This window comes from Mirounga angustirostris, unplaced genomic scaffold (genome assembly GCF_029215605.1).
Source record: "Mirounga angustirostris isolate CCGP_5_RB_7025 unplaced genomic scaffold, mMirAng1.0.hap1 SCAF_17, whole genome shotgun sequence".
NCBI lineage: Eukaryota > Metazoa > Chordata > Mammalia > Carnivora > Phocidae > Mirounga > Mirounga angustirostris.
Window position 1 is genome coordinate 23,033,004 of NW_026991725.1, and position 25,085 is coordinate 23,058,088.

The 25,085-nt window shown below is 52.3% G+C and overlaps 3 protein-coding genes and 2 long non-coding RNA genes across 14 annotated transcripts in view; 4 read left to right on the top strand and 1 right to left on the bottom strand.

Annotated features, from left to right (window-relative positions):
* HOXB3 (homeobox B3) overlaps positions 1 to 6,853 on the top strand; it is a 55,623-nt gene extending 48,770 nt beyond the window's left edge. For all 5 annotated transcript variants that reach the window (XM_045889068.3, XM_054510845.2, XM_064582076.1 and 2 more), the window contains 3 exons: positions 70 to 157; positions 3,088 to 3,684; positions 4,524 to 6,853. In XM_045889068.3, coding sequence (XP_045745024.1) covers positions 3,237 to 3,684; positions 4,524 to 5,347 — 1,272 coding nt within the window. In that variant the 5' untranslated portion in view covers positions 70 to 157; positions 3,088 to 3,236 and the 3' untranslated portion in view covers positions 5,348 to 6,853. The remainder of the gene's footprint in view (positions 1 to 69; positions 158 to 3,087; positions 3,685 to 4,523) is intronic.
* On the bottom strand, positions 1,910 to 12,256 carry LOC123854092 (uncharacterized). Of its 6 annotated transcripts, none has more exons than XR_010408337.1 (5): positions 12,119 to 12,256; positions 7,128 to 7,328; positions 5,752 to 5,807; positions 2,385 to 2,609; positions 1,910 to 2,181 (listed from the first exon to the last, which is right to left on the bottom strand). It is a non-coding gene; the product is annotated as an uncharacterized LOC123854092 (long non-coding RNA). The 6 variants fall into 6 exon arrangements; XR_010408338.1 differs by lacking the exon at positions 12,119 to 12,256 and adding an exon at positions 8,964 to 10,697; XR_010408340.1 differs by lacking the exon at positions 12,119 to 12,256 and adding an exon at positions 8,357 to 8,753.
* HOXB2 (homeobox B2) lies at positions 10,715 to 12,773 on the top strand. Its single transcript, XM_045889071.3, has 2 exons — positions 10,715 to 11,242; positions 12,009 to 12,773. Exons 1-2 carry the CDS (start codon positions 10,855 to 10,857, stop codon positions 12,665 to 12,667), a joined length of 1,047 nt encoding a protein of 348 aa, XP_045745027.1. The 5' UTR covers positions 10,715 to 10,854; the 3' UTR covers positions 12,668 to 12,773.
* A 1,014-nt stretch (positions 12,774 to 13,787) lies between these two features.
* LOC129046243 (uncharacterized) lies at positions 13,788 to 14,773 on the top strand. Its single transcript, XR_008507173.1, has 2 exons — positions 13,788 to 14,023; positions 14,211 to 14,773. It is a non-coding gene; the product is annotated as an uncharacterized LOC129046243 (long non-coding RNA).
* Positions 14,774 to 22,694: 7,921 nt separating this feature from the next.
* On the top strand, positions 22,695 to 24,454 carry HOXB1 (homeobox B1). The gene is made up of 2 exons (XM_045888089.2): positions 22,695 to 23,322; positions 23,791 to 24,454. The coding sequence occupies exons 1-2, from the start codon at positions 22,737 to 22,739 to the stop codon at positions 24,117 to 24,119; spliced, it is 915 nt and encodes a 304-aa protein (XP_045744045.1). The 5' UTR covers positions 22,695 to 22,736; the 3' UTR covers positions 24,120 to 24,454.
* Positions 24,455 to 25,085: the final 631 nt, after the last annotated feature.

A 25,085-nucleotide genomic window follows, 5' to 3' on the forward strand; every position in this document is an offset into this window, starting at 1 on the left:
GCCGGGGTGGCTATTGGGGGGGGGGCGACGCAGCTTTAAACAGTGGTCTTTTTTTCCTTTGCCTTCAAGGAGGGGAGATTTCTCGCCTGCCGCTCGCGCTGGGGCTCGATGTGAATATATATTATGTCTGCCTGTTCTCCCCTCGTCGGTGGCTAAGGTAAGCTGGACTGAAATAGGCTATCAGTTTGTGAATGGCGGAGAGTATGTCTCAATGATTTATGGCCCATATGACTCCAATCTCGGTTCAAGAAGAGTTCACAAGCTTTAAGCTTCCTTCCACGCAGCGACTCTCCTCTCTCTCTCTCTCTCTCTCTCCCTCCCTCCCCCTCCCTCCCTCTCTCTCTCTCTCTCCCTCTCTCTCTCCCTCTCCCTTCTTGTTTCTCTCCTTTTCTCCTCTCTTTTCTTTCAGCAGCCAGATCCAGGGCTGAATTTTCCCCCGGCTGCTAAGAAGAGCCTAACCTTTCTCCCTTTTCCTTTCTTGTTCTTTTATTTTTCTTCCTTCCACTATTTTTTTTTTTTTTTAAAGTCCTGGAAGGTGGCCCATCCCCTGTCTCCGGGCTTCCCCAGCTATTGTTACTCGACCCGGCTCTTTTCAGGGGTGTGCCTGGACAGGTGGGGTTCTTGGGGTGGCTCACCGCCCTTCTCTAGTGAGACCCTGGGGGGAAGCCGGGAGCCACCGTCTCCCTCCCTCCCTCTCTCCCGAGAAGCCATATGGAGCCTGGATTTTTCCAACATGGAGGCAAGGGAAATAGACATGTTTGGCTTGGTAGAGCTGCACCCACCCCCTCTTCTCCTGGATCCCTAGATCTCGGATCCCCTCAACACCTTAACCTCTTCTCACTGTCCCTCCGGCAGACCCAGGGCCTGCCAAAGTCCCGGAGCAGAGTTGCTAAGGCGCCTTTTAATTCGGTTACCTCCAGCTCCCAAACTTGCTGCCCTCAGCCCGGTGTGCTTGGAACCTGCCACCGGGAGCCCTTTAGGCGTTCTGGATGCTTTCTCTTTGCCTCCTTGGGCCAGCCTAGCTAGTCACCAGCCCCTGCGGCAGCAGCAGCCGAGACAGCCCAGAGGCGGCAGCCAGGGGCTAGCTCCGTCCACAAACCTCCCAGCCCTCTCTCGCCGCCGGCAGTGTCTCCATTCTTTCCTGTTCCGTCTCTGGCTTCTCCGCTTCCCACACTCGCCTGGCCTCTGTCCTGCGATGGTTTGCAGGTTTATTGCAGGGGGAACGACAGGAATTTCGGCCCCAGGCGTCTAGTCAGATTATTGCTTTATCATCATCATCATCATCGTCATCATCATCATCATCATCATTACGGCTGCAACAATCATTTAGACTAAATAAAGCCAGGGCCCAGCCAGCCAACCTCTTCCAACGTTTTTATTTCATTCTCTTCTCTATCTATTAATAACAAACTCAACTGATGCCTGTTAATTAATTCCCCCTTCATCCAGGGCTGCTCCGAAGCTAATTTTGGTTAAATCATCAGAGGCTAATGGTAATAATAATAAAGGGATTGGGTCAGGCTGGTCAATTGAACTCCAGTTCTCCTCCCTGGAAGGACCTGCTGCTCTACAGACCCATGTGTATTTCCCAGAAACAAATTCTTCCCAGAAACCAATCGGAACTCAGGGCTACCCTGGCTCCCTTTTGAGTGTAAATCTCTGCCATTAAGAAGGGGATTTATGTGTGGAAGGGACTTCCTTCACCTGCCCTCCTTTTATTTTATTTTCCTATTTTTAGTTTGCTTTGGAGTTGACCAGCTGGGCTGAATGAGATTTAAGTAGTCCAAACTCACATGTCAGAAGACAGGGTCACTCTGGAGGTTTTATGAAATACGATGGTGAGAGATGCGGGAAGACAGGGAGGGAAAAAATGCAATCAGAAGTTTTAGAAGAAATACACAAAATCCTATGACAGCTTGAAGCTTTATTTTTTTCTGCACAGTTTTAAAAGTCTGCGTTAAAATCATGATTTTTTTTTAACTTGGAAAACTTTAGTAAACAAGATACCCTGTTTCCAACCCAGAGAATAATATTGTTCTGATTGCTCTGTTGACTTTCTTTTTTGCCTTGGGAAAAGGTGTTCTCATTCAGGAAGCACTTTAGCATCTCTTGGTAGAAAAGTCCAGCAGTTATCCAGTTTCTCTCTTCTTTTCTTCTTTTGGAGAAATCAGAGGAAACAGACTGTCAAGGAAAGGGGTGGGGAAAAAATTAGGTCTGATGAAAAAAAATGGAGCCGGGAGAGACTTGGGCCAAATGGTCACTGCACCAATCAGTCGGGCCAGGGAAATGGAAACAATCCTGCTCCATTTGGGGGCCCCATGGGGCTGCTAGCTGCTGGGTCCCAGACTTAGCTGAGCAGAGACTCAGACTGAAGGTGATGGTACCTGCCTGCCCAGGGCCATGGAGGAGGCTCGGTTCTGCTGGCTCTGGATGTTAAAAATCTTCAGGAAGTTTCTAGGTCAGGCTGTTGTTGTCTTCGTGAGGTGGGAGGGGAAAGAGAGGGCTCCTCACAGGAGAAGGTTGCCTGCTCAACTTGCTTCTCCTTCCTGTCTCTTTCGGAGATCCTCTGTTTTTTTTCCTTCAGGCTAGACTCTGCTTGGATGAGAGACCTGGAGGGACATGGAGGGAGGCAAAGACAGGAGGCGTCTCAGCTCAGAGGAGGGTGTTGGTGATGCTTTTATTTTGGAGTCTCCTAGTTCCCCCCCCACCCCAGCCACCCTATCCAGAGTTGGTGTGTGTGTGGGGGGGAGATTGGGAGAGGGAGGAGGAAGAGGTCAGGGGCTAGCATGCAGGCGGGAGAGAGAAACCATGGCCTTTGCAGTAGTAAGATTCTATACCTAGGCAGTCCCCAAAGGAGTAGAAGTGGAAATAAAAACTGGTGGGCTTTTTCCTTAAAATTAAAATAAGAAATAAAAAAAAAATCCATTTCAGGTCAGGAAAGTGGCCTCAGCATCTGCTTTGAAGATGTTGGGGTGGGGGAGAAGAAAAAAAAAAAACCCTATTGATGTCAGTTCCCTTTTCAGCTCCTAAGATGGATTCGAGCCCCAGTCCTCTTCTCCCCCTTGTGTCTCTTCTCTCACCCCGCAGGTCAGCCGCTCCCAACGGACTCGGGAGGAGGGGGGCAGAAAGGGGAGGGGGGTCCGGCGCCTCACGTGACCCCCGCGGGTGCCAATGTCCGGTCGTGAGGGTATCAGGCTCTTGCAAGTTGCCACCCACTGCCCGGGCCTCGCCCAGCGATGCAGAAAGCCACCTACTACGACAATGCCGCGGCAGCACTCTTCGGAGGCTACTCCTCGTACCCTGGCAGCAATGGCTTCGGCTACGACGGCCCCCCCCAACCCCCCTTTCAGGCCGCCACGCACCTGGAGGGCGACTACCAGCGCTCGGCGTGCTCGCTGCAGTCCCTGGGCAACGCCGCCCCGCATGCCAAGAGCAAGGAGCTCAACGGCAGCTGCATGAGGCCCGGCCTGGCCCCCGAGCCCCTGCCCGCCCCGCCCGGCTCACCCCCGCCCAGCGCCGCACCTACCAGTGCCACCAGCAACAGCAGTAATGGGGGCGGGCCCAGCAAAAGCGGCACCCCCAAGTGCGTTCCCGGCTCCAACTCCACCCTCACCAAACAGATATTCCCCTGGATGAAAGAGTCAAGGCAAACGTCCAAGCTGAAAAACAGCTCCCCCGGCGCAGGTACCAGCTCTCTGCCTTCCCCGTCGTCAGCTTTTGTCAGGGCCAGGAATGTCACTGTTATTCTAGCACCCAGCCCCTAGGCGCCCGGGCGGCGGCGCTTTGCCCGTCCCCCCACCACCTGACGACCCCTGACCCCGCCAACACCCTGTCCCGCCAGCCACCCTCCACCTGAGCTGCCGAGAGCTCCAGAAGGCCAGGTGCTTGCTCAGCCTCAGCCCTTGGCAAGGCCACAGAGCCACGAGACGCTGCCAGCAGACGCAGAGTCGTCAACGATTGATTATTATTAAGTATGATTACTGTGGGTATTAATCACAATCGCTCGGGCGGCCCGGGGTCCCGGCCTCCAGGCAAAGCAGCCTCTTCGAGCCACACTTCCGCGCCCTGTCCCCGAATGTCCAGATTCCCCCAGGGGTTCTCCTTGGCCGCCCACCTGGTCCAGAGGACCTGGCGGGAAGTGTGTGTGGGAGGGAGTGGGGGTGGGGTGGGGTCTTCCCAGAACCCGGAATTGGGAAATGGGGGGAGAAAGCGTGCGCGAGAAAATCCAGCTCTAAATGAATGGCCATGCGGCTCTGTCTGCGTGACATGATCAAATTTTCATAAGCTGGGGCAGCAAGAGGAGAACAGGTCTCTTAATAAATGCCACTATTATAGAGTGTCCGCTAATGCGACGGGTGTTGGGGGGGGCGGTTAGGAGGAGGCGGGGACGAGAAGGGGAGGGCGGCGGTGGCTCCGAGTCCAGGCCTGGATTTATTAAGAAACCATGCATTCAATTTCGGCGTGTTCAGTAATTATCTTTTATTTCATTTTGTCCCCTTCCCACCCCTCCCCCTCGGATCCAGCGGAGGGCTGCGGCGGCGGCGGCGGCAGTGGCGGCGGCGGGGGCGGCGGCGGCGGGGGAGGGGACAAGAGCCCCCCGGGGTCGGCGGCGTCCAAGCGCGCGCGGACGGCGTACACGAGCGCGCAGCTGGTGGAGCTGGAGAAGGAGTTCCACTTCAACCGCTACCTGTGCCGGCCGCGCCGCGTGGAGATGGCCAACCTGCTGAACCTCAGCGAGCGGCAGATCAAGATCTGGTTCCAGAACCGGCGCATGAAGTACAAGAAGGACCAGAAGGCCAAGGGCCTGGCCTCGTCGTCCGGGGGCCCCTCCCCCGCCGGCAGCCCCCCGCAGCCCATGCAGTCCACGGCCGGCTTCATGAACGCCTTACACTCCATGACCCCCAGCTACGAGAGCCCGTCCCCGCCCGCCTTCGGCAAAGCCCACCAGAATGCCTACGCGCTGCCCTCCAGCTACCAGCCCCCTCTCAAAGGCTGCGGCGCCCCGCAGAAGTACCCCCCGACCCCGGCGCCCGATTACGAGCCTCACGTCCTTCAAGCCAATGGGGGCGCCTACGGGACGCCCACCATGCAGGGCAGCCCCGTGTACGTGGGCGGGGGCGGCTACGCGGATCCGCTGCCGCCCCCTGCCGGCCCCTCCCTCTACGGCCTCAACCACCTTTCCCACCACCCTTCGGGGAACCTGGACTACAACGGGGCGCCCCCTATGGCCCCCAACCAGCACCACGGACCCTGCGATCCCCACCCTACCTACACAGACCTCTCCTCTCACCATGCGCCTCCTCCTCAGGGTAGAATCCAAGAAGCGCCCAAATTAACACACCTGTGATGGGAGAGGGAGGGCGGAGGGGCGAGGCCATGGGGTCGGTGAGAGCCAGAGGGGTGCCCGGCCGTGGAGCTCTGGGAGGGCAGCCTGGAGGTCTGACAGAGGAGGCCAGGAGGTGATAGGCACGCTTCCTGGGAAGACCAGGCCTGGAGCTCCTTTCCCTCCCCCAGGCCTGAGAAGTTGCTTTTTAAGGTCCTCCAGTCCTTGTTCCATCTGCCTGCCGACCCGTTGGAGAGGAATCCACAGCAGATTGTGGAGATGACCCCCTCAACCCTAGGCCTCCAGCAATACCCAGTTGGAATTCCACGCTCCCGAGTGGGGTGGAGGAAGAGGAGATAGGGAAACAAGGCAAAGAAGCACATTTAAAAAAACAGACAAGATGGGTAGGCCATCACCAACCAACTTACCTTCTCTCTCTGTGGGTAATTTCTCCAAATCTTGACTTTTTTTTCTTGCAATTCTCCTTTAAAAAACAAAACAAAACAAAAGAGCGCATTTCAAAACCAAGGGCACAAAGCACGCTCCCCTCCCACTTCCATGAAGCCTCAAGTTTCTTCCCATCTATTTGAGGTTTCTTGGGCATTCCCTTCATTTCTAGCCCCATATTTTCCGCTTTAGGACATTAATATCTCTACCCCGCCCCCATCTATTACAGTTTTCAGAGGGCTCAGGGATGGTGAGAGATCCTGAAAGTCAGAGCTGTCTATATTATAAATATATATTTTTTCTTTTATGGAAAACTGAGTGGTCAGAGCAGGCAAGGTGTCAGGACTGAAGGTTTGCCCATTCTGCTGCCTCCCATCTCAGCTCCAGGACCATCCCCCTCTCTCCACAGAAAGCAGTCGGCGACGCGAGGTTCTACACTTTTCTTTTCTTCTGTTGCTCTCTTGACTTAACGTGAAAACAGGGTATATTTTAACAAACTGTCTGTCCCAGGCAGGGGCTGCAGCTGGGCCTGTGCGCCTTGCTCAACCCCCTGACAGGACACTTTTGTTGCACTTAGAGTTTACATTTTAATGGATATAAAAACAACTGTGAGAGATGCCTGGGCCTGCAGGAATCCAGCATTGCTCAAAAAGTGTGTGTTCTAGTGAACATTTTCATATATATTTATTGGTTATAGCCTGTTAAAATATTTTCTTTTTTGTATTATTTATCCCCCTACATTATGTATTTATATGAGGGAAAAAATGAAAAACTGTACTTTTTTAGTATTTACTTGTTATAAAGGACATTGTGTTTCCTGTCATGTAAAACCAGCTATTTTAGTTATTATTGTACTCTAGAAAAGAGCTGTAGATTTATGTTAAACTCGTGCTTATGAGCAATTGTAATTAGTTCTAAAAGGCATGAACTCAGCTCCTATTGTCACTGTATAGTCCTGAATTTGTAGAATTAGAGTTAATTCCCTCCTGGAACTTTCTTTGTTCTTCCGTAGTTACTTTTTTCCTTACTTGAAAGGGTTGTCTGTCAAACAATTCTTGAATAAACTTTCTGTTATCAATTTTATCTTGTCCTGGTGGTCCAATTTAGATAGCAGAGCAAGGCCGCTGACTGCCAAATTTCCCCCAAGGAAAGAAGGACATTGAAGACCCTACCCTGGATTTTGTACCCAAGGCTCAGGCCCCTACCCCCCCCCCCCCCCCCCCCCCCCGCCTTGCCGTGCCTTAGGCCTGGAACGTTCTGCCAATTTCTTTAGCTAAGATTTAAGTAACAAGTTGCGGGGCTGGGGGAGGAGGACCCTTGGGTGCTCTCTTTAGGCCTTTCTGTTTGGCTTACTTGCCTCTCAGTTTTTCTCATTGACCTTTTGTCTTCTTGCTCCTTTGGCCACAACTTCCTGGCCACCCCTTACCCAACAACAACAACAACAACAACAACAAAATCTGGCCATTTACTGCTTCTTCCAAGCAACCTAAACTTCACAGTTCTCTTCCGGAGCTACAAAGAAGTCGTCACGTGACCCGAAGCCCAACCACCATTGGGTCTAAAATGAAAACAAAGGAAAATGATTAAAAAAAAAATCTGAGGCCTAGACTTCTCAGGTCAAACCTTAAAACTAAAGTGAAATTAAATCACTAAATAAAACTCGGGGCGGAGGAAGAGGAGGCGCCTTCGATTTCCCCTGCCAAGGAAAGGGGAGAGAAGGAGGGTGGGAGAAGCGGTTGGATCCCAGCGTAAATAAAATGGTCCCCAGGCTAATGTGCAGCTCCATTTCGACGATCCCTGGGAAAACTTCATTTCTCAGTCGTGGTTCCATAAAAGTTTTATCACATTGGAGCGAGGATAGAGAGGGTCTGTCAAAGATGAAATGTCACCGCCGCGTCGCTGGAGCCGATAAGAGCAAAGAGACAGGGCGGCTGAAATATGGAGCTAATTCATTGAAAGAGGAGCGATGGCTGCGCTGAAGAGTTGCATAATTCTAATTGTAAGCGATGCGCCCGCATTGCTTAATTAGGAGCATATATTTGGTGGTAGTGATGGGGGGGGGCAGTGTCAGTGAGAATCGTTCCAGGCCCTCAGCCTTAAAGCGAGGGCTGATTTTCATTTTTATGTTGCATCCTGGCAGTCCAAGGTTAGTAATTACAGTCTTTATGCAACAATAAATAACAATAAAAAAGCAACCTGAATTCTACACCCTCCCCCCTCCCACCCCACCAAGTAGGATTTTAACTGGACTCGGCTCATCCAAGCAGCAAGCAATTTAGCATCGGGTCAGGCTATAATTTAAAGGCATAAGAGCGTGCAAAGTTTGATTGGGATCAAATAACGCTCAAGGGTTTTTCTTTCTTTCTGTCTTTCCCTCTTCCTCTTCCCTGAATACCATTTTCTGAATGATGTGACTAGATGAAGCGCCATGTTTGGCTCTGGGGGTGGAGTGGATTGATTATTTATCTAGCAGGAGAGAGGCAGGCCAAGAGAAGGAATTTAGCTTAAGTTTGAAAAGCAGAGCTTTGGCTTGAAGCTGGAATTGCAAACGAAAAATAAGGGCCCACTTGGCTTGGTGTCCTCTACCCTTCTTTCTGCGAGATTCCAGGCGCTGGCTAAGCAGCCAAAGTCGTGGGGGAAATATCTGTGCTGTAAGATTCACAGCACAACGGGAGGCGGGACGCGGTGTCTCTGGGAAGGAGGGCTCTCTTGGCCGCTTTTAACACCCAACTTTTCTGCTCTTCTCTAATCTGGCCGTAAAATCTGTCAGCAGGGTTAAAGAGAGCCGTATTTCCTGCAGGGACAGCCTCGGCCGGAGTTGGTGCCGAGAGAAGCGCTAGACCCTGCAGCCAGCTGGAGAGGCCGTGGAAAAAACTTCCCGGGCTTCTCAAGGGGGTGGCCGGACGGAGAACCCTCTTTCAGGCCTCACTGCACAACTTCCAGACAACTTCTACTCGGGATTCTTCTGTGCCCCTCCCCCCTCCCCCCCCCCCCCCCCAAAGGGCAAAAACTGGCTTCTTTGGAGTGGGGTGGGACGCAACGGTCTCTGGCCAGTTTGCGCAGTTCAGAGCCCCTCTCCCTGTTCTGAACCCTCCGTAGCCGGCCACCCCCTGTCCCTGCAGCCCCCACCTACAAATCCCCTTTCTCCCTACTGGCTCTCCTCTGTCCTTCTCTGTCCTTTTTAAATACTCACCGCCACCCACGCGGATGAATACTCACCGCCACCCACGCGGCTGTTACATTGACAGAAAGTTTCTAGTTCCAGCTGCCGGCTGAGTTGCCATTTCTCTGCTAACCAGCTTTCTCCTCCTTGCCGGGCCCGCGGAGAGGAGGAGGGGGAGGGGAGGCCAGAGCCGTGGGAGTTCTCCAGACAAACTTTCCACCCAACTCAGCGTCCTTCCCTCTGTCCCCATTTCCCATCTGTTTCCCCGCTCTCCCAGAATCACCTTTCTCTCTTGCTATCACCCCCACCCCCAGGCCTTTTAAAGGGATGTGGAATTTCGGCTGTTCCCTCTGCTTTCCCAAAGAGCCAAATTCTTTGATGCCATCGGAGGGAGCTGTCAGGGGGCTAAGATTGATCGCCTCATCTCCTCTCGGTCCCTCTGACCCACTTATTTAAAAATCTTTCCCCAGATCGACTTTTCATTTTCTGCTTTGAGATCTAGTTTCCCACCAATTGCTTGGGGCCCCGAGTTATGTGTCCCCTCTCTCCAGTAAATTACAGCACTCCCTAAAGTTCAGCACTCTCTTGATCCCCTCAAAAAATAAAAAATAAAAAATAAAAAATCTCCCCCCCTCCCGGGGGCCAGAAATGGAATATCATCTCCTTATTCATTGTTTTTACCCCCTCCATGCTCAGATAATTCTTTCTTGCCAAGGATTATTATTATTATTTTTAAACTAGCACACTGGCAAAAATGGGAGAGGGGATACTGTTTGTCCTGGGAGGGAAATCCTCCCCCCACACATTGACCTGAGTTTGAGAGTGCTCTAAGTTAAATCGCACTACCTCGGTTCTTGTTCGCGTCCCTGGAGACAGATGTAGATACAGACTTGAGGCTCCAATGGGAGCACATGCACCTTAGACCCTGTCCATTGTGGGGTATCAAAAAGGAGTGAGATGAAGACTCCAGGTAAGGAAGGCAGGTGGACATAGGGGCAGGGGCACTGCCGCAAACACCAGGCAGAGGAGGAAACTGAGACCACACAGCTATGGCTGCCAGAGGCCCAAAAGGGTCCCCCACCATCTATTTCACTCCTCCGTGTCAACCTGGGAGTGCCTGTCGATTTTCCAAGATTTATCTGTTGCTTTTGGGGGGTGGGATGAGGATGGTGGTGCTGGTGATTGTAAATCTCTTCTCTTCCTTATTGCACCTTAACACTGACCTTTCCCAAAGGATGGAAGCCTCTTTCTACTACCTCTTTCTCCCACATTGAGATCCTTACTCAGTTTTCTTTCTTTCTTTTCTTCTTTTTTCTTTTTTTAATGGGGGAAGGGTGGGGAAGAAAATGCTGCTGGCATTGTAAAGAATGTATTAATATATTCTATTACAAATATTTGGAAAAGAGGAAGACTTCTCCCTTAGATTCTCTTGTGTCCCAGCTTTCGGAACCTCCCATCCTCTGAAGGGGATGAGAGAAAGTTTCCTCCAGCTTTTCTGGAGAAAGGGAGGCTTTGGGGAGAGGGAGTGTAGGACTTGGGGCTCACAGTGTCCAGGTCGTGGTCCTCTAGAGTTTTTGAATCAATTAAAGCAAATAATGCTCTCTGTTTTCCACCAGGCCCAGACGAGCGATTGGCCGAGGCCAGTCCCGTGACCATGAATTCCCTGCAATTTCGCTGGAGTCCTGGGTTTAATAGAGAGAGTCCCCATACGCTTGTATTTATCAGCAATATACAATTATAAAGGCCCAAAATTAAAAAAAAAAAAAAAAAGAGAGAGAGCGCGAGAGAGAGAAAGAGCGAAATCTCCCCCTCCCAAAATCGCTCCATCACATAAACCTGGGGGGGGCAGGAGGGGGGGTCCCTTCCGATCCTCCCTCCTGACGCCCCCCCCAGCAGGCCCCCTCCCCCACCATTGAAAGCCATGAATTTTGAATTTGAGAGGGAGATTGGGTTTATAAACAGCCAGCCATCGCTCGCCGAGTGTCTGACTTCCTTCCCCGCTGTCTTGGAGACATTTCAAACTTCATCAATCAAGGAGTCGACATTAATTCCTCCTCCTCCTCCTTTCGAGCAAACCTTCCCCAGCCTCCAGCCCGGCGCCTCCACCCTTCAGAGACCCGGGAGCCAAAAGCGAGCCGAAGATGGGCCCGTTCTGCCGCCGCCACCGCCGCCGCTCCCCGCCGCCCCCTTGGTCCCCGAGTTCCCCTGGATGAAAGAGAAGAAATCCGCCAAGAAACCCAGCCAATCCGCCTCGTCTCCCCCGGCCGCCGCCTCCTCCGTTTCGGCCTCCGGGGTCGGATCGCCAGCAGGTCTGTTAGCGGGGTAGGGGTGGGGTGAGGGGCAGCTAGAAGAGAGGGGGAGAAAGAGAGGTGGGGGAGGTAGAAAGGGTGTCGAGCCTGTTGGGGATCCTTGCCCCGTCGATTCCAGGGGTGAGGGAGCGGAATATGCTGCTGGGGTTCAGGCCTGGCCGCTGCCAGCATTTTTTTTTTTCCCCCACTATAGCAGATTTTTGGAACCTGGCTGGGGAAGAGCTTTGTCTCTGCTAGAAGAAAAGGATTTGATTTAGGTTTTCACCTCTATCTGTGTGGAGGAATTAAAGTGGTGTTGCTGGGTTGTTGAATCTGGGGGCAAGAAAAGATTCGGCCCCATCTCCCCCCTCCCCCAGCTCTAAAAGAGGGGGATTTGAAAGCAAGGGAGGAAAGGAGGTGAGGAACAGTCTTTCTTAATGAACCCTCTCTCTGGGTTGAGCTCGAAAGTGCCGAATTGAGGGGTCTACTCCAAGGACTCCGGAGGGAGGCTCTGAGGTTCTGGGGGCAAAAGGGAGCCGCTCCCTACCCCCTGCGTGGCCCGTGGGTGGCTCTCTGAATGCTTTGCCCTGACCCGGGCCGGGGCTGCCGGCGAGAGGGGGACAGGAAAGAACGGAAAAGCAGTGGGAGCGAACGGCTTCGGTAGGCGGGGAAGGAGGGGGGGTACTGCTGATACTGTTTTTGGCGGATGGGGTGGTCTTCACTGAAGCTGAATGAGCTTGGGCCGGGGACACGGCCCGCTCTGACGCCCAGCCCGCTTTCCCTGCAGATGGCCCGGGACTGCCGGAGGCCGCGGGCGGCGGGGCGCGCAGGCTGCGCACTGCTTACACCAACACGCAACTGCTGGAGTTGGAGAAGGAATTCCACTTTAACAAGTACCTGTGCCGGCCGCGCCGCGTCGAGATCGCGGCCTTGCTGGACCTCACCGAGAGGCAGGTCAAAGTGTGGTTCCAGAACCGACGCATGAAGCACAAGCGGCAGACGCAGCACCGAGAGCCGCCCGACGGGGAGCCCGCCTGCCCGGGCGCCCTGGAGGACACCGGCGAGCCCGCCGAAGAGCCGGTGGCCAGCCCTGGCCGGCCCTCCGCTTCGCGGGCGGCGCGGGAAGGCTGCTCTCACCCGCCCGAGGTTGCGCCGGCCCCCCCGGGCGCCCAGGGCCCCCAGCCTGTGGCCGCTCACGGGGGGGGCGGTTCGCGCGCGGCCGCCGGGCTGGAGCCCGAGCCGTTGCCGGAAGATGCCTTCCCGGAGCGGCGGGATTCGCCTTTCCTGCCCGACCTCAACTTCTTCGCGGCCGACTCCTGTCTCCAGCTGTCCGGAGGCCTCTCCCCCAGCCTGCAGGGCTCGCTCGACAGCCCGGTTCCCTTTTCCGAGGAGGGGCTGGACTTCTTCACCAGCACCCTCTGTACCATCGACCTGCAGTTCCCCTAACCTGTTTCCCCGTCCCGGCCCCTTCGACCCGGTCCCCTCGGCCGACTGCGGGAAAAGCCAAGGACCCCCTCCCCCAAGTCGTTTAGATTTATGTGTTTGGCTAAAATTCAGGTATTCCGGAATTAGCGTTTAATCCATTTCCTTTCTTTTCTCTCTAAAATACTGGGCACTGCGGCGTCTTAAAAAAAAAAATCACACAGGAAAATTCCGTTTGGTAGACTCCTTCCAATGAAATCTCAGGAATAATTAAACTCTGGGGGGGGGCTTTCTTAAAAAAGAACTAGAGGAACTTGTTTTCCTCTCTCTCTCTCTCTCTCTTTTGTTTTAGACCGTAGATTATTTATTAAAACTCTTTAATAATAGGAAAAGGGGAAAGTATTTATTGTACATTATTTTCATAGATTAAATAAATGTCTTTATAATACGAAAATGAGTGTTTGTGTTGGGACCCAGCCCCTTTCCCTGCAGCCCCCCTAGGCCGGCCGTCACTCCCTGGGGACCCGCGCGCGGCTTGCCCGACCCTGGGCCGCTAAGTCCGGGTGGTACAAAAGTCACCCTATTTGGCCACCGCTTCTCGGCCCGCAGCTCGGGAGGAGTCGGGGGGTTTGCTGGAAGTTCTGTCCCCTTGACACCCTCTAAAGGACGGCCGGACGGCCGGACGGCCGGCCTTTGGCCCTGCGCCGGCGTTCCCCGGCCTCCGCTTAGAAATAAGGGTGGGCGGGTGACGGGAGAAGGTACAGACGAGGGTGCCAGGAGAGGCTTCGGGGTCGTGGGAGGGGGCGCAGAGGTTTAGCCGAATTTGGAGGGGTCCTCGGGTTTCCCAGGTTTCTCGCTTCAGTGCCCCAAGCGGGGTCGAAGGAAGCCCGCGGACGGCGAGACCTGGGGACGTGGGCCGGGCCAAGGCGCCGAGGGGGGTCGGGGTTCTCTCGGGAAGCAGGATCCAAGTGCGCGCGAAAGGGGCCCGGCTGACGCGCGGAGCGGGCCGGGCACCGGGGCAGCCCCTGCAGGGCTTCGCGGTCGGGAGAGCGGCGGCGGAGCGGCGGAGCGGCACGCCCGGGGAGGCCCGGGCTGCGTCGGCAGGCGCTTGGCCTACGGGGGCGGGAAGGAGGAGCGAGGAGAGCGGGCGGGCGACAGGGAAGCAAGGAAGATGCTCAAAATGGCGCTGGGGCCGGGCTGCAGGGAGGGCGAGGGAAGAGACGGTGGCCGCCATGACAGCCGCTTCGGGATGCTCGGTCCCCGCGCCCGGCGTCTCCTTTCCGGATCTTCCAGACGCCACGGAAGGAAGGGAGCCCGGGCGCCTCCTTTTCGTTTTTGTTTTATTTAAACAAATGCCGCGAGGGAGGCCGAGGACGCGAGGTGGACGTGGAGGCCGCGCGGGGCGGGCAGGGCAGGGGCTGAGCGGCGGGCGTGCAGGGCAGGGGCTGAGCGGCGGGCGTGCAGGCCCGGGTCGGCCTCGCGGGGTCTGACTTTGGGTCCTTCGTTCTGGGATCTGAAGCCCGGCCAGAGCTCTCTCCGAATGCAGGCCTACCTGTCTTACCAACAGCTTCATCTGCCATCTCACCGCTGTCTGCTGTCCCCCACCGCGCCCAGCCAGGCTCCTTGCAAACCCGGCAAAGCGGGAAGCCGAGGATCGATCTCCCCCATCTGCCTCCTGGTTTGTTCCGGGGAACGCGGAGATTTAAAGGGCCCTGGAAAGCCATCCATCCTCCTTAGGTTTACTTAATATTTCTCTGGCTCAGAAACAGACACCGCAGGGTTACCTCCCCAGCAGATGCTGCCATTCTACGAAAGCAGTTTATTTCCTGGGCCTCCCAGACTTTCCCCTGGACCAGAAGGACGGACGGGAACTTGGAGTACCAGGCACTGGGAGGCCACAACTGTCAAGAGAAGCCGGGAGCCAACATAGGTCATGACATATAGGACTAGACAGGCTCTCCCATATTTTTTTTAACTGGTCCCTCAGTGTGGCTAGTGCACACATCTTATTCAGCTGGAATTTAATCCCTTAAACTGTCTTAATATAGAATTCATCTCCTGTATTAAATAATCCTATGTCATGTTAAGTTGCACTTATTTCTTCATAAATAAATTAATATAGAACAATTAGATGTGTTATTATAATAATATCATGTATCTTTTAGTTTATTTTCCCTCATAAAATATATAGGTATGAAATAAATTCAATATATTAAAGTAATAATACACAGCTTATTGGCTTGTGTATTTATTTTCCCCATAAATAAGCGAATATACAATATATTAAAACCACACTATACATCTCATTGGGCTGTGTGTTTATTTCTCCATAAAATATGCCCACAGGCAGTGCCTAACATCTTAAAAATCACAGCACACAGCCGTCTCTACACCAACAAAATGAAACAGACATTTCAGCTGGGGCTTTGATTTCTATGGACAGCCAAACTAGATAATTTGGTCTAATTAAAAATGCTCTTTCAGCTATAGCAGGTTGTTACAAAGATCAAGAATACCAGAAGGATCTTGCTAATTGCCCACCTTCCAGCTTTCTTTGGTCAAAAGGAGAGCACCCTTCAACAATGCCAAAAATACAGGATTTGCTCTGCTGGAGAGAATTCGCATCCTGGGATCATGGCTTGGTCTGCAACACTCTGGGGCCTCTGAGGCTTCAGTTCTCTGAGAGCCTTGCTGCTCCGTGGACCAGCAGCATCAGCACCACCTGGGAGCTGGTTAGAAATGCAGAGTCTTAGGCCCCACTTCAGGTCTACTGGATCAAAACCTCAATTTAGCAGATCCCCAAGTAATTTATATGCACATTAAAGTTTGAGCAGCACTACTAGATCATAGTGCCACATTGCTTCCTGCCTTCCTCCCATGCTTAAGAATTTTTGACCTGCTTAACCTGGCTGCTCCCTTCCAATCCTCCCCAACTCAAACTAGTGGCCCAAAGGACAGGGAATCTCAGCTCCTGCCTGAGGCTGCACCAGTCCTGATTCCTCCCTGCCAAAGTGAGTGGAGGGCCAGGAGGGCCCAGCCAAAGGCTCGTTCTACGTGTTCAGATCTAGGCACTTTGTGTAGCCTGAGGGTGGGAAGCAATGAATCTAGGGAATCAGGAGCATTTCCAGCATTTCTCTTGGTTGATTATTAGAGAGGAGTTGGAACTCTTCAACGCACAACGCAGGAGCCGTTCTGTCTCTCCTTTTCCATATTCACAAAACTCACCATCTCTGATGCCACCACTGCAGAACAAAGAGACAATGCATTTCCAGAAAGAGAGGACTCCTGTTTTCAAGCTCCCCACCGAATTTCAAAATCAAAGGAATGCCTGGCAATTTGGGTTTCATAAAGGACTGGTACTGGGGATGCCTGTGTTCCAAATCAGCTCCTTTCCTTGCTTCATCTCTGGGGCCATCCTCTTTAGCCTGAGTTTTCCCAGCTGGCTTAGGAGAAGGAAGGAGAAGAGGAAGGGGTTCCCAGATAAGGCAGCACCCCCACCCCTACCCTGCCCCGCCCCGCATGATGGTAAGCTGATAGTGATGCCCTGCAGCTGCACTCACTTACCCCATTCTGATTGGGGCAGGGCTCCTCTTCGGTCAGGACCAAGTGTGAGTGGTCTGTAGCACAGACTGGTTATAAATTGGCTGTGGTTGGAGTGGGAAGGTTTCAGTGCAGTCCTGAAAGCTGCTGGTCAGTCTGCCTTGCTCTTGGTGCGTCATCTTTTAAGAAGAATGGCTCGTTAATATTATGGTGAAAGCAAAGGACCATTAGATTGAGGAATTATTTGCCATCATGATAACCCTGAGTCATTAAAAAAAAAAATTTAACTCATGTTGGGGCAAGTCCCTTCCCCTTTCCAGACCTCAGTTTCTCCATCTGTAAAACAGATGGAAGGACTAATGTCTCTAATATCTTCTGCATCGATATATGCCCAAAGTATATTTGTTAGTCTTCACAAATAATGTATTAAATATTTATTGTGGCTGGTGTCATGTGATTTTAAATGGAGGTGGTGACTTTTGATGTTTGACAACAACCCACCTCCCAAGTATCTGGTAGAGCCATTTTAACACATTTTAATTTGTATCTTTATACCAACAATCATGCCCCCAATCATTATTTAAACTAGTAGGGAAATAAATCTTTTTCAACAAACATGTCATTGGGTGTAGTGTTATGTGCCAGGTGTTCAACAGATATGAGTATTCAGAAGTGTCCTAACCAAGCTTTTCTCTGACTTCCAACTTTTGTCACCTTCCCCAACATTTGGTTATGTTTCCTCTTGTGTCAAAAACAGTAGGATGGGGCACCTGGGTGGTTCAGTCAGTTGGGCGTCTGCCTTCGGCTCAGGTCATGATCCCGGGGTCCTGGGATCCAGCCTCCTTCGGGCTCTCAGCTCAGCGGGAAGCCTCCTTCTCCCTCTCTCTCTGCCCACGGCTCTGCCTCCGCCTACTTGTGCTCGCTCTCTCTCTGTCAAATAAATAAAATCTTAAAAAAAAAAACCCAGTAGGACATTGTATACAAAAAGAGCCACCAAGCTGCTTTGACACCGTGTACTAGACCTTAAAAGTCCCTTTAAGTCAGGTTTTGTCTGGTTCCTCCAGCATCAGAGCATAGGTACAAATTCTGGGTCTCCCTAAAGAGCCCTGATGAATTCCCCTGCCCACCTTTCCCCTAAGTTTCTGACAAGCGTTCCGCGACCCTCCTGTACATATTCTTGAAAGTGCTCTCGTCAAATACATGTGCTCAGTTTGCAGAGAGTGGCCTCGAGCCCCCATGTCATCCCCTCCACCTGCTGTGGCTGGTGTGGCCCAAATCCTCCCTTGACCTCTCTAGCTCAGCTCTGCCCTCCTGTCTCCATCCAGCCCCCTCTTCACACTCAGCTGGGAAGCAGATATTTAGTGTCTAAAGGAGATCTAACAAACTGCTTCCTCCTGAGAAGAGTCACCAGTAAAAGAGCCCTCCTAAAACCTTCTCTAATTCCCAAACACCACAGAAAAATCGCAGTCCGGACAGTCACCTAGATACAAAGTCATTTTGATCATTGTTCTATAAAGTTTCCAAAGTGGATATTTTGGCCACCACTAACACACTCGGAGAAACCCAACTGAGTAGAAAATTATTTCAACTCTTCATGTCACTCTAACCTTTCCTTTTAGAAAGATTCCAACTCTCTGACTTACCTTTCAGTGCAGATGAACTCTATCTAGAACACAGAAGTCAGGTTCACCCAGAAAGAGCAGTTTCTAAGCTAAGTTCCTCAAGGAATGAGAGACAACATCCTCCCTAGAAAACTTTTTCCAAATATTTGGAAGATCAGGAAGTTCTTGCTAATATCGAACCTCACCCTTCTGCTACAATTTTAATCATTTGGGTTCTTTATAGATTATATGACATTAGGCTTTAGTTCCCAAAGAACTCTGTAGTTTAGAAGAAAATCCCTTGCCTAAACAAAGACAAACTTCTCAATTCTCAATGAAATTTGCATATGACAAAACACATATTGTATAATATATGGTGATATGTTACATGAAAATATAACACATATGCTATTTTCCTATCACATATTTCCATATTTTATTTATTTTATTTTTTATTTTTATTTTTATTTTTTTAAAAAAGATTTTATTTATTTGACAGAGAGAGAGACAGCTAGAGAGGGAACACAAGCAGGGGGAGTGGGACAGGGAGAAGCAGGCTTCCCGCTGAGCAGGGAGCCCAATACAGGGCTCAATCCCAGGACCCTGGGATCATGATCTGAGCCGAAGGCAGATGCTTAACGACTGAGCCACCCAGGTGCCCCTTATTTTTTTATTTTTAAAGATTTTATTCATTTATTCATGAGAGACAGAGAGAAAGAGAGGCAGAGACAGAGGGAGAAGCAGGATCCCCAAGGAGCAGAGAGCCCAATGCAGGACTCGATCCCAGGATCCCGGGATCATGACCTGAGCCGAAGGCAGATGCTTAACCATCTGAGCCACCCAGGCACCCACATATTTCCATATTTTAATATGCTAATTATATTAAAAAAACAGAAGACTGACTCATACTGTTTCAGAATGTGCAAGTAATGTTTATATCAGACATTTACAGAGTTCTCTATTGTTTATATTTTCTTGTTTGCTTTAATTCTACTAACAATGCAGTGAAGTAAGTAGAATTAAACCCATTCTTCTTCCATGAGGCTGAGACTCAGAAAGACCAGGAAACTTATCCAGAGTCATAATGCTAAGAAATGGCCAAGCAAGGATTTGAACCCAAGTATTCTGGCCCCCAAGCTAGTAGTCTTCCCCTTATGATATGTACTGCCCATAGTCTATGGTTGTCAACCAGATTTGTGACAATTTAATCAGTCTGTATTAAAAGAAACACCACTGAATTCAGATTCCATCCTCTCCTCAAATAGCCATCTCTTATAGAGAAAAAATTATAACCTGAATGCCCTCTTAATTCTTATGTTCCAACCTTTGATCTTGGGCTTGGCCTTGGGCCTCAAGAATTGGGCTGGGAAGAGCAGGCAGAGAGACACTTGAGGATTTTATGAAGGAAGAGTGCAGATTACTCCTGCTACCCCCCCCCCCCCAGCAAAAGCAGCTTCCTGCACAAAAAAGGCCAGAATCAGGTGTAAACTTCTAACACAGCCCCATTCTCAGTATGATAAGGACTAGCACCTCTCAAAGATCATTTTGGTTCTAAACACGCCTATGGTGTCCTTGCTCTCCTGCGTGTCTAAATAGATTATATAAAAGAGGAAATCAATCGACTTTATTTCACTTTGGTGTTGGGTGCACCCAGACCTTCTCTGGTGAACTTAATTTGGTCATCCAGAAAATGCTGTAGCCCAGAGGTTACTCCAGCTGTGGATTACTTCTGTTTGTTTCTTTGTTTGTTTTGTACTCAGCTGTGGATTTAGCAAGGAATCCAGGCTTCGAAAACTTTCTTCTCAGGCCAGAGGCTGGTGAAGTTTCTTTTAAGGAGGAAGCAACTTGGGAATGTAGAGAGCCAAGTTACTTTTTTCCCCACCAGTCATTTCTGCTGAAGCTGGGGGAGCCAACAGGAATTTGGGGAAGTTTTAATCTTTCTGCTACACAAGGGAAGGGAGCAAGACTCAGGGATGCATTAAGGATTATAAGTGAATTTGGAGAACTGAGGCCAAAGCTATCCCTGTAATCAATAGTATCACTTAAAACACTTTCCCCCATCCCTTTGCAAGAGCTCTTGGGTGGCTCAGTCGGTTAAGCGCCTGACTCTTGATATCTGCTCAGGTCATGGTCTCAGGGTTGTGAGATTGAGCCCTCAGTCGGGCTCCTCACTGGTAGTAGAACCTGCTTAATCTTCTCTCAGTTCCTCTCCTTTGGCCCTCCCCCCTCTAAAAACAAACAAACAAACAAACAAACAAACTGGTTTGGAATTCACTTCATTTAGACCTCAAATTGTTGCCTTAATTGGAAAAGCAAGGGATGAGGTGAGTGGGTTCTTTCTGGATTGAGGCAAATGTAGAGAGTGAAGAAGTCTCAAGTCTCTCAGAGGCTGGGCCACTGGGTCAGATACAGTCCTCAATCAGATTTGGGGTTTGAAAATCCTAACTCTAAATAAACCCTTCTTCTCCAAAGGCCTCCATGGAGAATATCTTAAAGTGAGAGAAAAAAGTTAGGAACATCTACAAACCCCAAAAAGGGAACTAGAAAGAAATATGCTTGTTCTCACCTCTACACTCCTTTTCTCTTCAACCCCTCTGCAGGCCACCCCTGCCCCCATCTCAACTCTACTTTCCTTTGTCTGCCCTCATCCCTTTGGCAGAGAACATTCTCTCACCCTCCCCCATTGTTTCTCCCTTAAAGGAGTTACCAGCTGGCTCCCTCTCCCCAACTTGTTCTCGTCTGAAGCAGGGTCCAAAGCAGAGTACACATGGGAAGGGAAAGGGGTAAGGGGCCCGTGAAAAGCTTTGAGCTCCTTCATAGTTGGGGGGCTAAGCTGGGCTCGCAGTAATTAAGCGAAGAGAAAGGCTGTGTGACTCTGGTGTTAAAGATAGAAAGCCAGAGAAGTGATTATAAAGGACGGGCAAAATGATGGGAAATGGGAAACAGAAATATGGAGAGACACATAGACACACAGAGAGAGAGGGAGCACTTTGGGGTTCTTTGCAGAGGAGGAGTACTCACCCTGCCCTTTTAGGGGTGGGGAAAGCTGAGCAGCTTTGAGAGTCCTCTCTCGGACCAGTCCCACCTGCTTGCTTCCCTTCCTCTCCTGAGTTCCGTTGTTTACAGAGATCCCTCCCTGAACTCTTGCCCTCCCGGACTTGCCCTAGCCCCAGCCCCAGGCCTCCTCTCAGGCAGACACCCTGACAGGTTACAAATGAGCGTGGGTGTTGGATTGCGCCAAGCTCTTGTCCTCAGAGTCTGGAGGAGGAGAATCAATGGGCTCTACCTAAGAGTTTCTCTTCCAGTCCCATCCAGGTCTAAAAGAGAGAGAAGGAGGCACTTCCTGTTCTCCTCCCCTCCCCCAAACCTAACCCAACAGACACACAGGACAGAGAGGGGTGAGGCTCCACTCCTGAGTCTCTGATTCTCTTATTCTCCAAGCAAACTCCCTTAATTTATTCTAGAAAGTTCATTGAAAATTTGACTAATCTTTAAGACACGACTGGTATTGAATTTATGATTTTGAGGCTTGGGATTTTTTTTGGGGGGGGAGGTAGGGGAAAGAGATGGAAGTTGGTAAGGGAGAGAGGGGAAGGAGGCAACCAGGGGAATACAGGAGTTCCACTAGTTTTATTTATTTTTTATTTAAAAAAATTTTATTTAAATTCAATTTAGTTCATATGTAGTGTATTATTAGTTTCAGGGGTAGAATTTAGTGATTCATCAGTTGCATATAACAGTACATCAAGTGCCCTCCTCAATGCCCATCACCCAGTTACCCCATCCCCCCACCCTCCTCCCCACCAGCAACCCTAGAGTTAGCTCCACTAGTTTTAAACACTTGAGAAAGAGAATAAAATTTCCCTCTTCTTCCCCTGTAAACATCACCTAGCTCTGTACCCATTGTGGCTCTCTGGAGAGATACAAGGAGTTATCTGAGTCTGAGTGAGCGAGCCAGCTACAGCTATGGATGGCTAGAGAGAAGATAAATACATCTAGAGAGATGGGGTGATCGGTAGGTAGGGAACGAATATAAATATGGAGAGAGATGGACGAATGGAGAGATGTATTGAGACAGAGAATATAAAGTGAGGCTGAGGGAGAGAAATGGATGTGTGAATGAGGAGAGAGCATTTCTGGGGAGGGGTGGAGAGAGAAATGGGGCGTTTCTCATCCTCCTCTCCACATTTCTGTCGTCCTGCCTTGCTTACTGAAATGAGTTTCCCACCTCTCCGTTAATGAATTCTTCCTCTAGATTCTAGACCCTGCCCCACCCTTGGGCGTTTTGCACCCTCTTCCTTCACAGTTATCCATTTGGCCCAAGATAACATACCTTCCCCTGCTGTCCTAGCCCATCACCCCAAGATAAATTGGGAGAAAGAGACCAGGGGTGGGAGTTTTGGGCAAAGTAAGGAGGTTGGATTCCCTACCTCCTAGTCTACAGCCTTGGGGTGAAGGGAGGCTCCTTTGGGGGTGGGAAGAGTGAGGGGCAGCTGGGTTGAATTTGTCCAAATCTAATAACCCAGGAGCCTATTGAAGGCCTTGGGGGTTGGGAGGGGAAGAAAGTCTTGAATATTCCTCTAACTTTTACCCCCTCTCCCTCTGGTCCCTTCTTCCCAAAAGTCTTTGAAGAAAGATGTTTTTGACGCATCCACGTCGCTCTCAGATGGATGGGCTGCGGGTGATTGAAGTGTCTTTGTCATGCTAATGCTTGGGGGGTGATGGATGGGCGCTGGGGCTGCCAAACTCTGGCCCGCTGCGCCCATTGGCCTGGGAGAGATCACATGCGCCCCTCCACCCCCACTCCCTACCCCCTTCCTGGGGGAGCCCTGGCCCAAGCGAGCTGGGCCGGGCCATGGATGCAAGCTTCAGCGCTGTGACATACTGCCGAAAGGTTGTAGGGCAAGAGGGTGTCTCCCCCAAACGGGCCGACCCTCCTGCGGCCTCCACGCATGGACTATAATAGGATGAATTCCTTTTTAGAGTACCCACTCTGTAACCGGGGACCCAGCGCCTACAGCGCCCACAGCGCCCACAGCGCCCCTACCTCCTTCCCCCCCAACTCGGCTCCGGTTGTTGACAGCTACGCAGGCGAGACCCGCTATGGTGGGGGACTGCCCAGCCCCGCGCTCCAGCAGAACTCAGGCTATCCCACCCAGCAGCCGCCTTCGGCGCTCGGGGTGCCCTTCCCCAGCTCGGCGACCTCAGGGTACGCCCCTGCCGCCTGCAGCCCCAGCTATGGGCCCTCTCAGTACTATCCTCTGGGCCAACCGGAAGGAGATGGAGGCTATTACCATCCTTCGAGCTATGGGGCCCAGCTAGGGGGCTTGTCCGACGGCTATGGAACCGGTGGAGCGGGCCCCGGGCCGTACCCTCCCCCGCAGCCCCCTTTCGGGAACGAGCCTTCGGCGAGCTTTGCATCGGCCTATGCTGAACTCCTCTCGGAGGACAAGGAGTCGCCCTGCCCGTCAGAACCCAGCACCCCCACGGCCCGGACCTTCGACTGGATGAAGGTTAAGAGGAACCCACCCAAGACAGGTAGGAGTCAGGAGCGGCTACCTCCTCTCCGGGGCTCAAAGCCGCTCTGCCGCTCCTGCACGGAGGGTGTCCCGGGCCTGGGCTGGCGGGACAGGTGGAGCAGCCCTGGTGGGGGCGGGTGAGAGCACTCCGCCCCGTCTCAGGTCAGTTGGGCTTCCCCCCCCCGCAGGGAGTGCCCGGTTACCCTGCAGAGGAAGTCGCCACACACCCCCGCTTCCTCATCTCTGTGCCCAACACAGACTCAGCACCCGGTTCTTGGGAAGGGGGTGGCGGGGGGGGGGGGACGGAAGAGTTGGGGGAGGTCCGTCTGAATTTGGAGGTCACCTTGGGGGTGTCTGGCGATCCAAGGGCACGGGGAGAGCTGACGTTGGGCAGACGTTGGGGGCGCAGAGCTGGCCCGGGAGGAGGAGAGGGGAAGGGGAGAGAGGTGGGAGAGCTGACGTGGCCCTTTCCCCGCCCCGCCCCTAGCGAAGGTGTCCGAGCTGGGCCTGGGCGCGCCCGGCGGCCTCCGCACCAACTTCACCACGCGGCAGCTGACCGAGCTGGAGAAGGAGTTCCATTTCAACAAGTACCTGAGCCGCGCCCGGAGGGTGGAGATCGCCGCCACCCTGGAGCTCAACGAGACGCAGGTCAAGATTTGGTTCCAGAACCGGCGCATGAAGCAGAAGAAGCGCGAGCGGGAGGGAGGCCGGGTGCCCGCAGCCCCTCCGGGCTGTCCCAAGGAGGCGGCTGGAGACGCCTCCGACCAGTCGACGTGCACGTCCCCGGAGGCCTCGCCCAGCTCCATCACCTCCTGAATGAATCCTCCCCAACCGTCGGGGCTCCTCTGTTCTAGAGCGCCTCAGTGCAGCCCGCTCCTCGGCTCTCCCGGACCCAGGCCTCGGCTTTACGGTTCCGGCGACCCTTACCAAGGCTGGAGCGCCCGTTCACAGCTGCCTTCGGGGAGAATGGGGAGACGCTTTTCTCTGGTCTGGGCAGGGTGTTGCTGGCTGGGGACCCTATAGGACCAGGGAGGCCTGGGACACTCGGAACTTGTCAACTCTGGAGGGAAGGGCTTCCTTCCGCCTTACATCTGGGGATCAGCACGTGGGTGGGGTAGGAGCAAGCCTCATCCTCCCGAATTCTCCTTTCCCTTCCCACTTCCTGTGTTCAGTTCAGTGCCTTTGAGCCCCGAGGACTCCTCTCATGCGCTCGGATCCTAACTCCCTCTTCTAGGCCGGGACAGAGGGAAGGCCTTGGAGTATCTCTTGGGGGAGGCTTTTGGGTGCAGGCCTATTACCGATGCTTAATCTGTCCGGTCACCACAGACCTTACAATAACACCAGCTGCCTTGTGACAGACCAAAAAGCCCCCCCCCCCCCCATCTAACCTTATTAACCCCCTCCTGGCACATTTGTATTGCACTAACGACGCAGCCTCCAGAGCTTTTCTGAGACCTGCCTCCCGCCAGCGACCTCATCTCTAAGCCACCAAAGTGTTTTGGAACTTGGTACTCCCGGAGACTTCTGGAACGTTGTTCGAGGCCTGCCCCCAGCAAGCCTCTACCAGGAAGGCGCAGGCACGCCCCCACTAGTTCCTCCCCTATTTATTGCCTCCTGGAAAACCCAGGCCCCTCCTCCCCATCTCCACGTCGAGCCCTGAGGCAGCCTCGGGAGACCCAGGTGCCTTGAGAGCTCCTAGCAGCAGCAAGCATTTCTCCGAACCTTGGAAACAGTGGAGGTGCCCCCCGCCCCGAGTTTCTGGAAACCTGAGCCCCAAGCAAA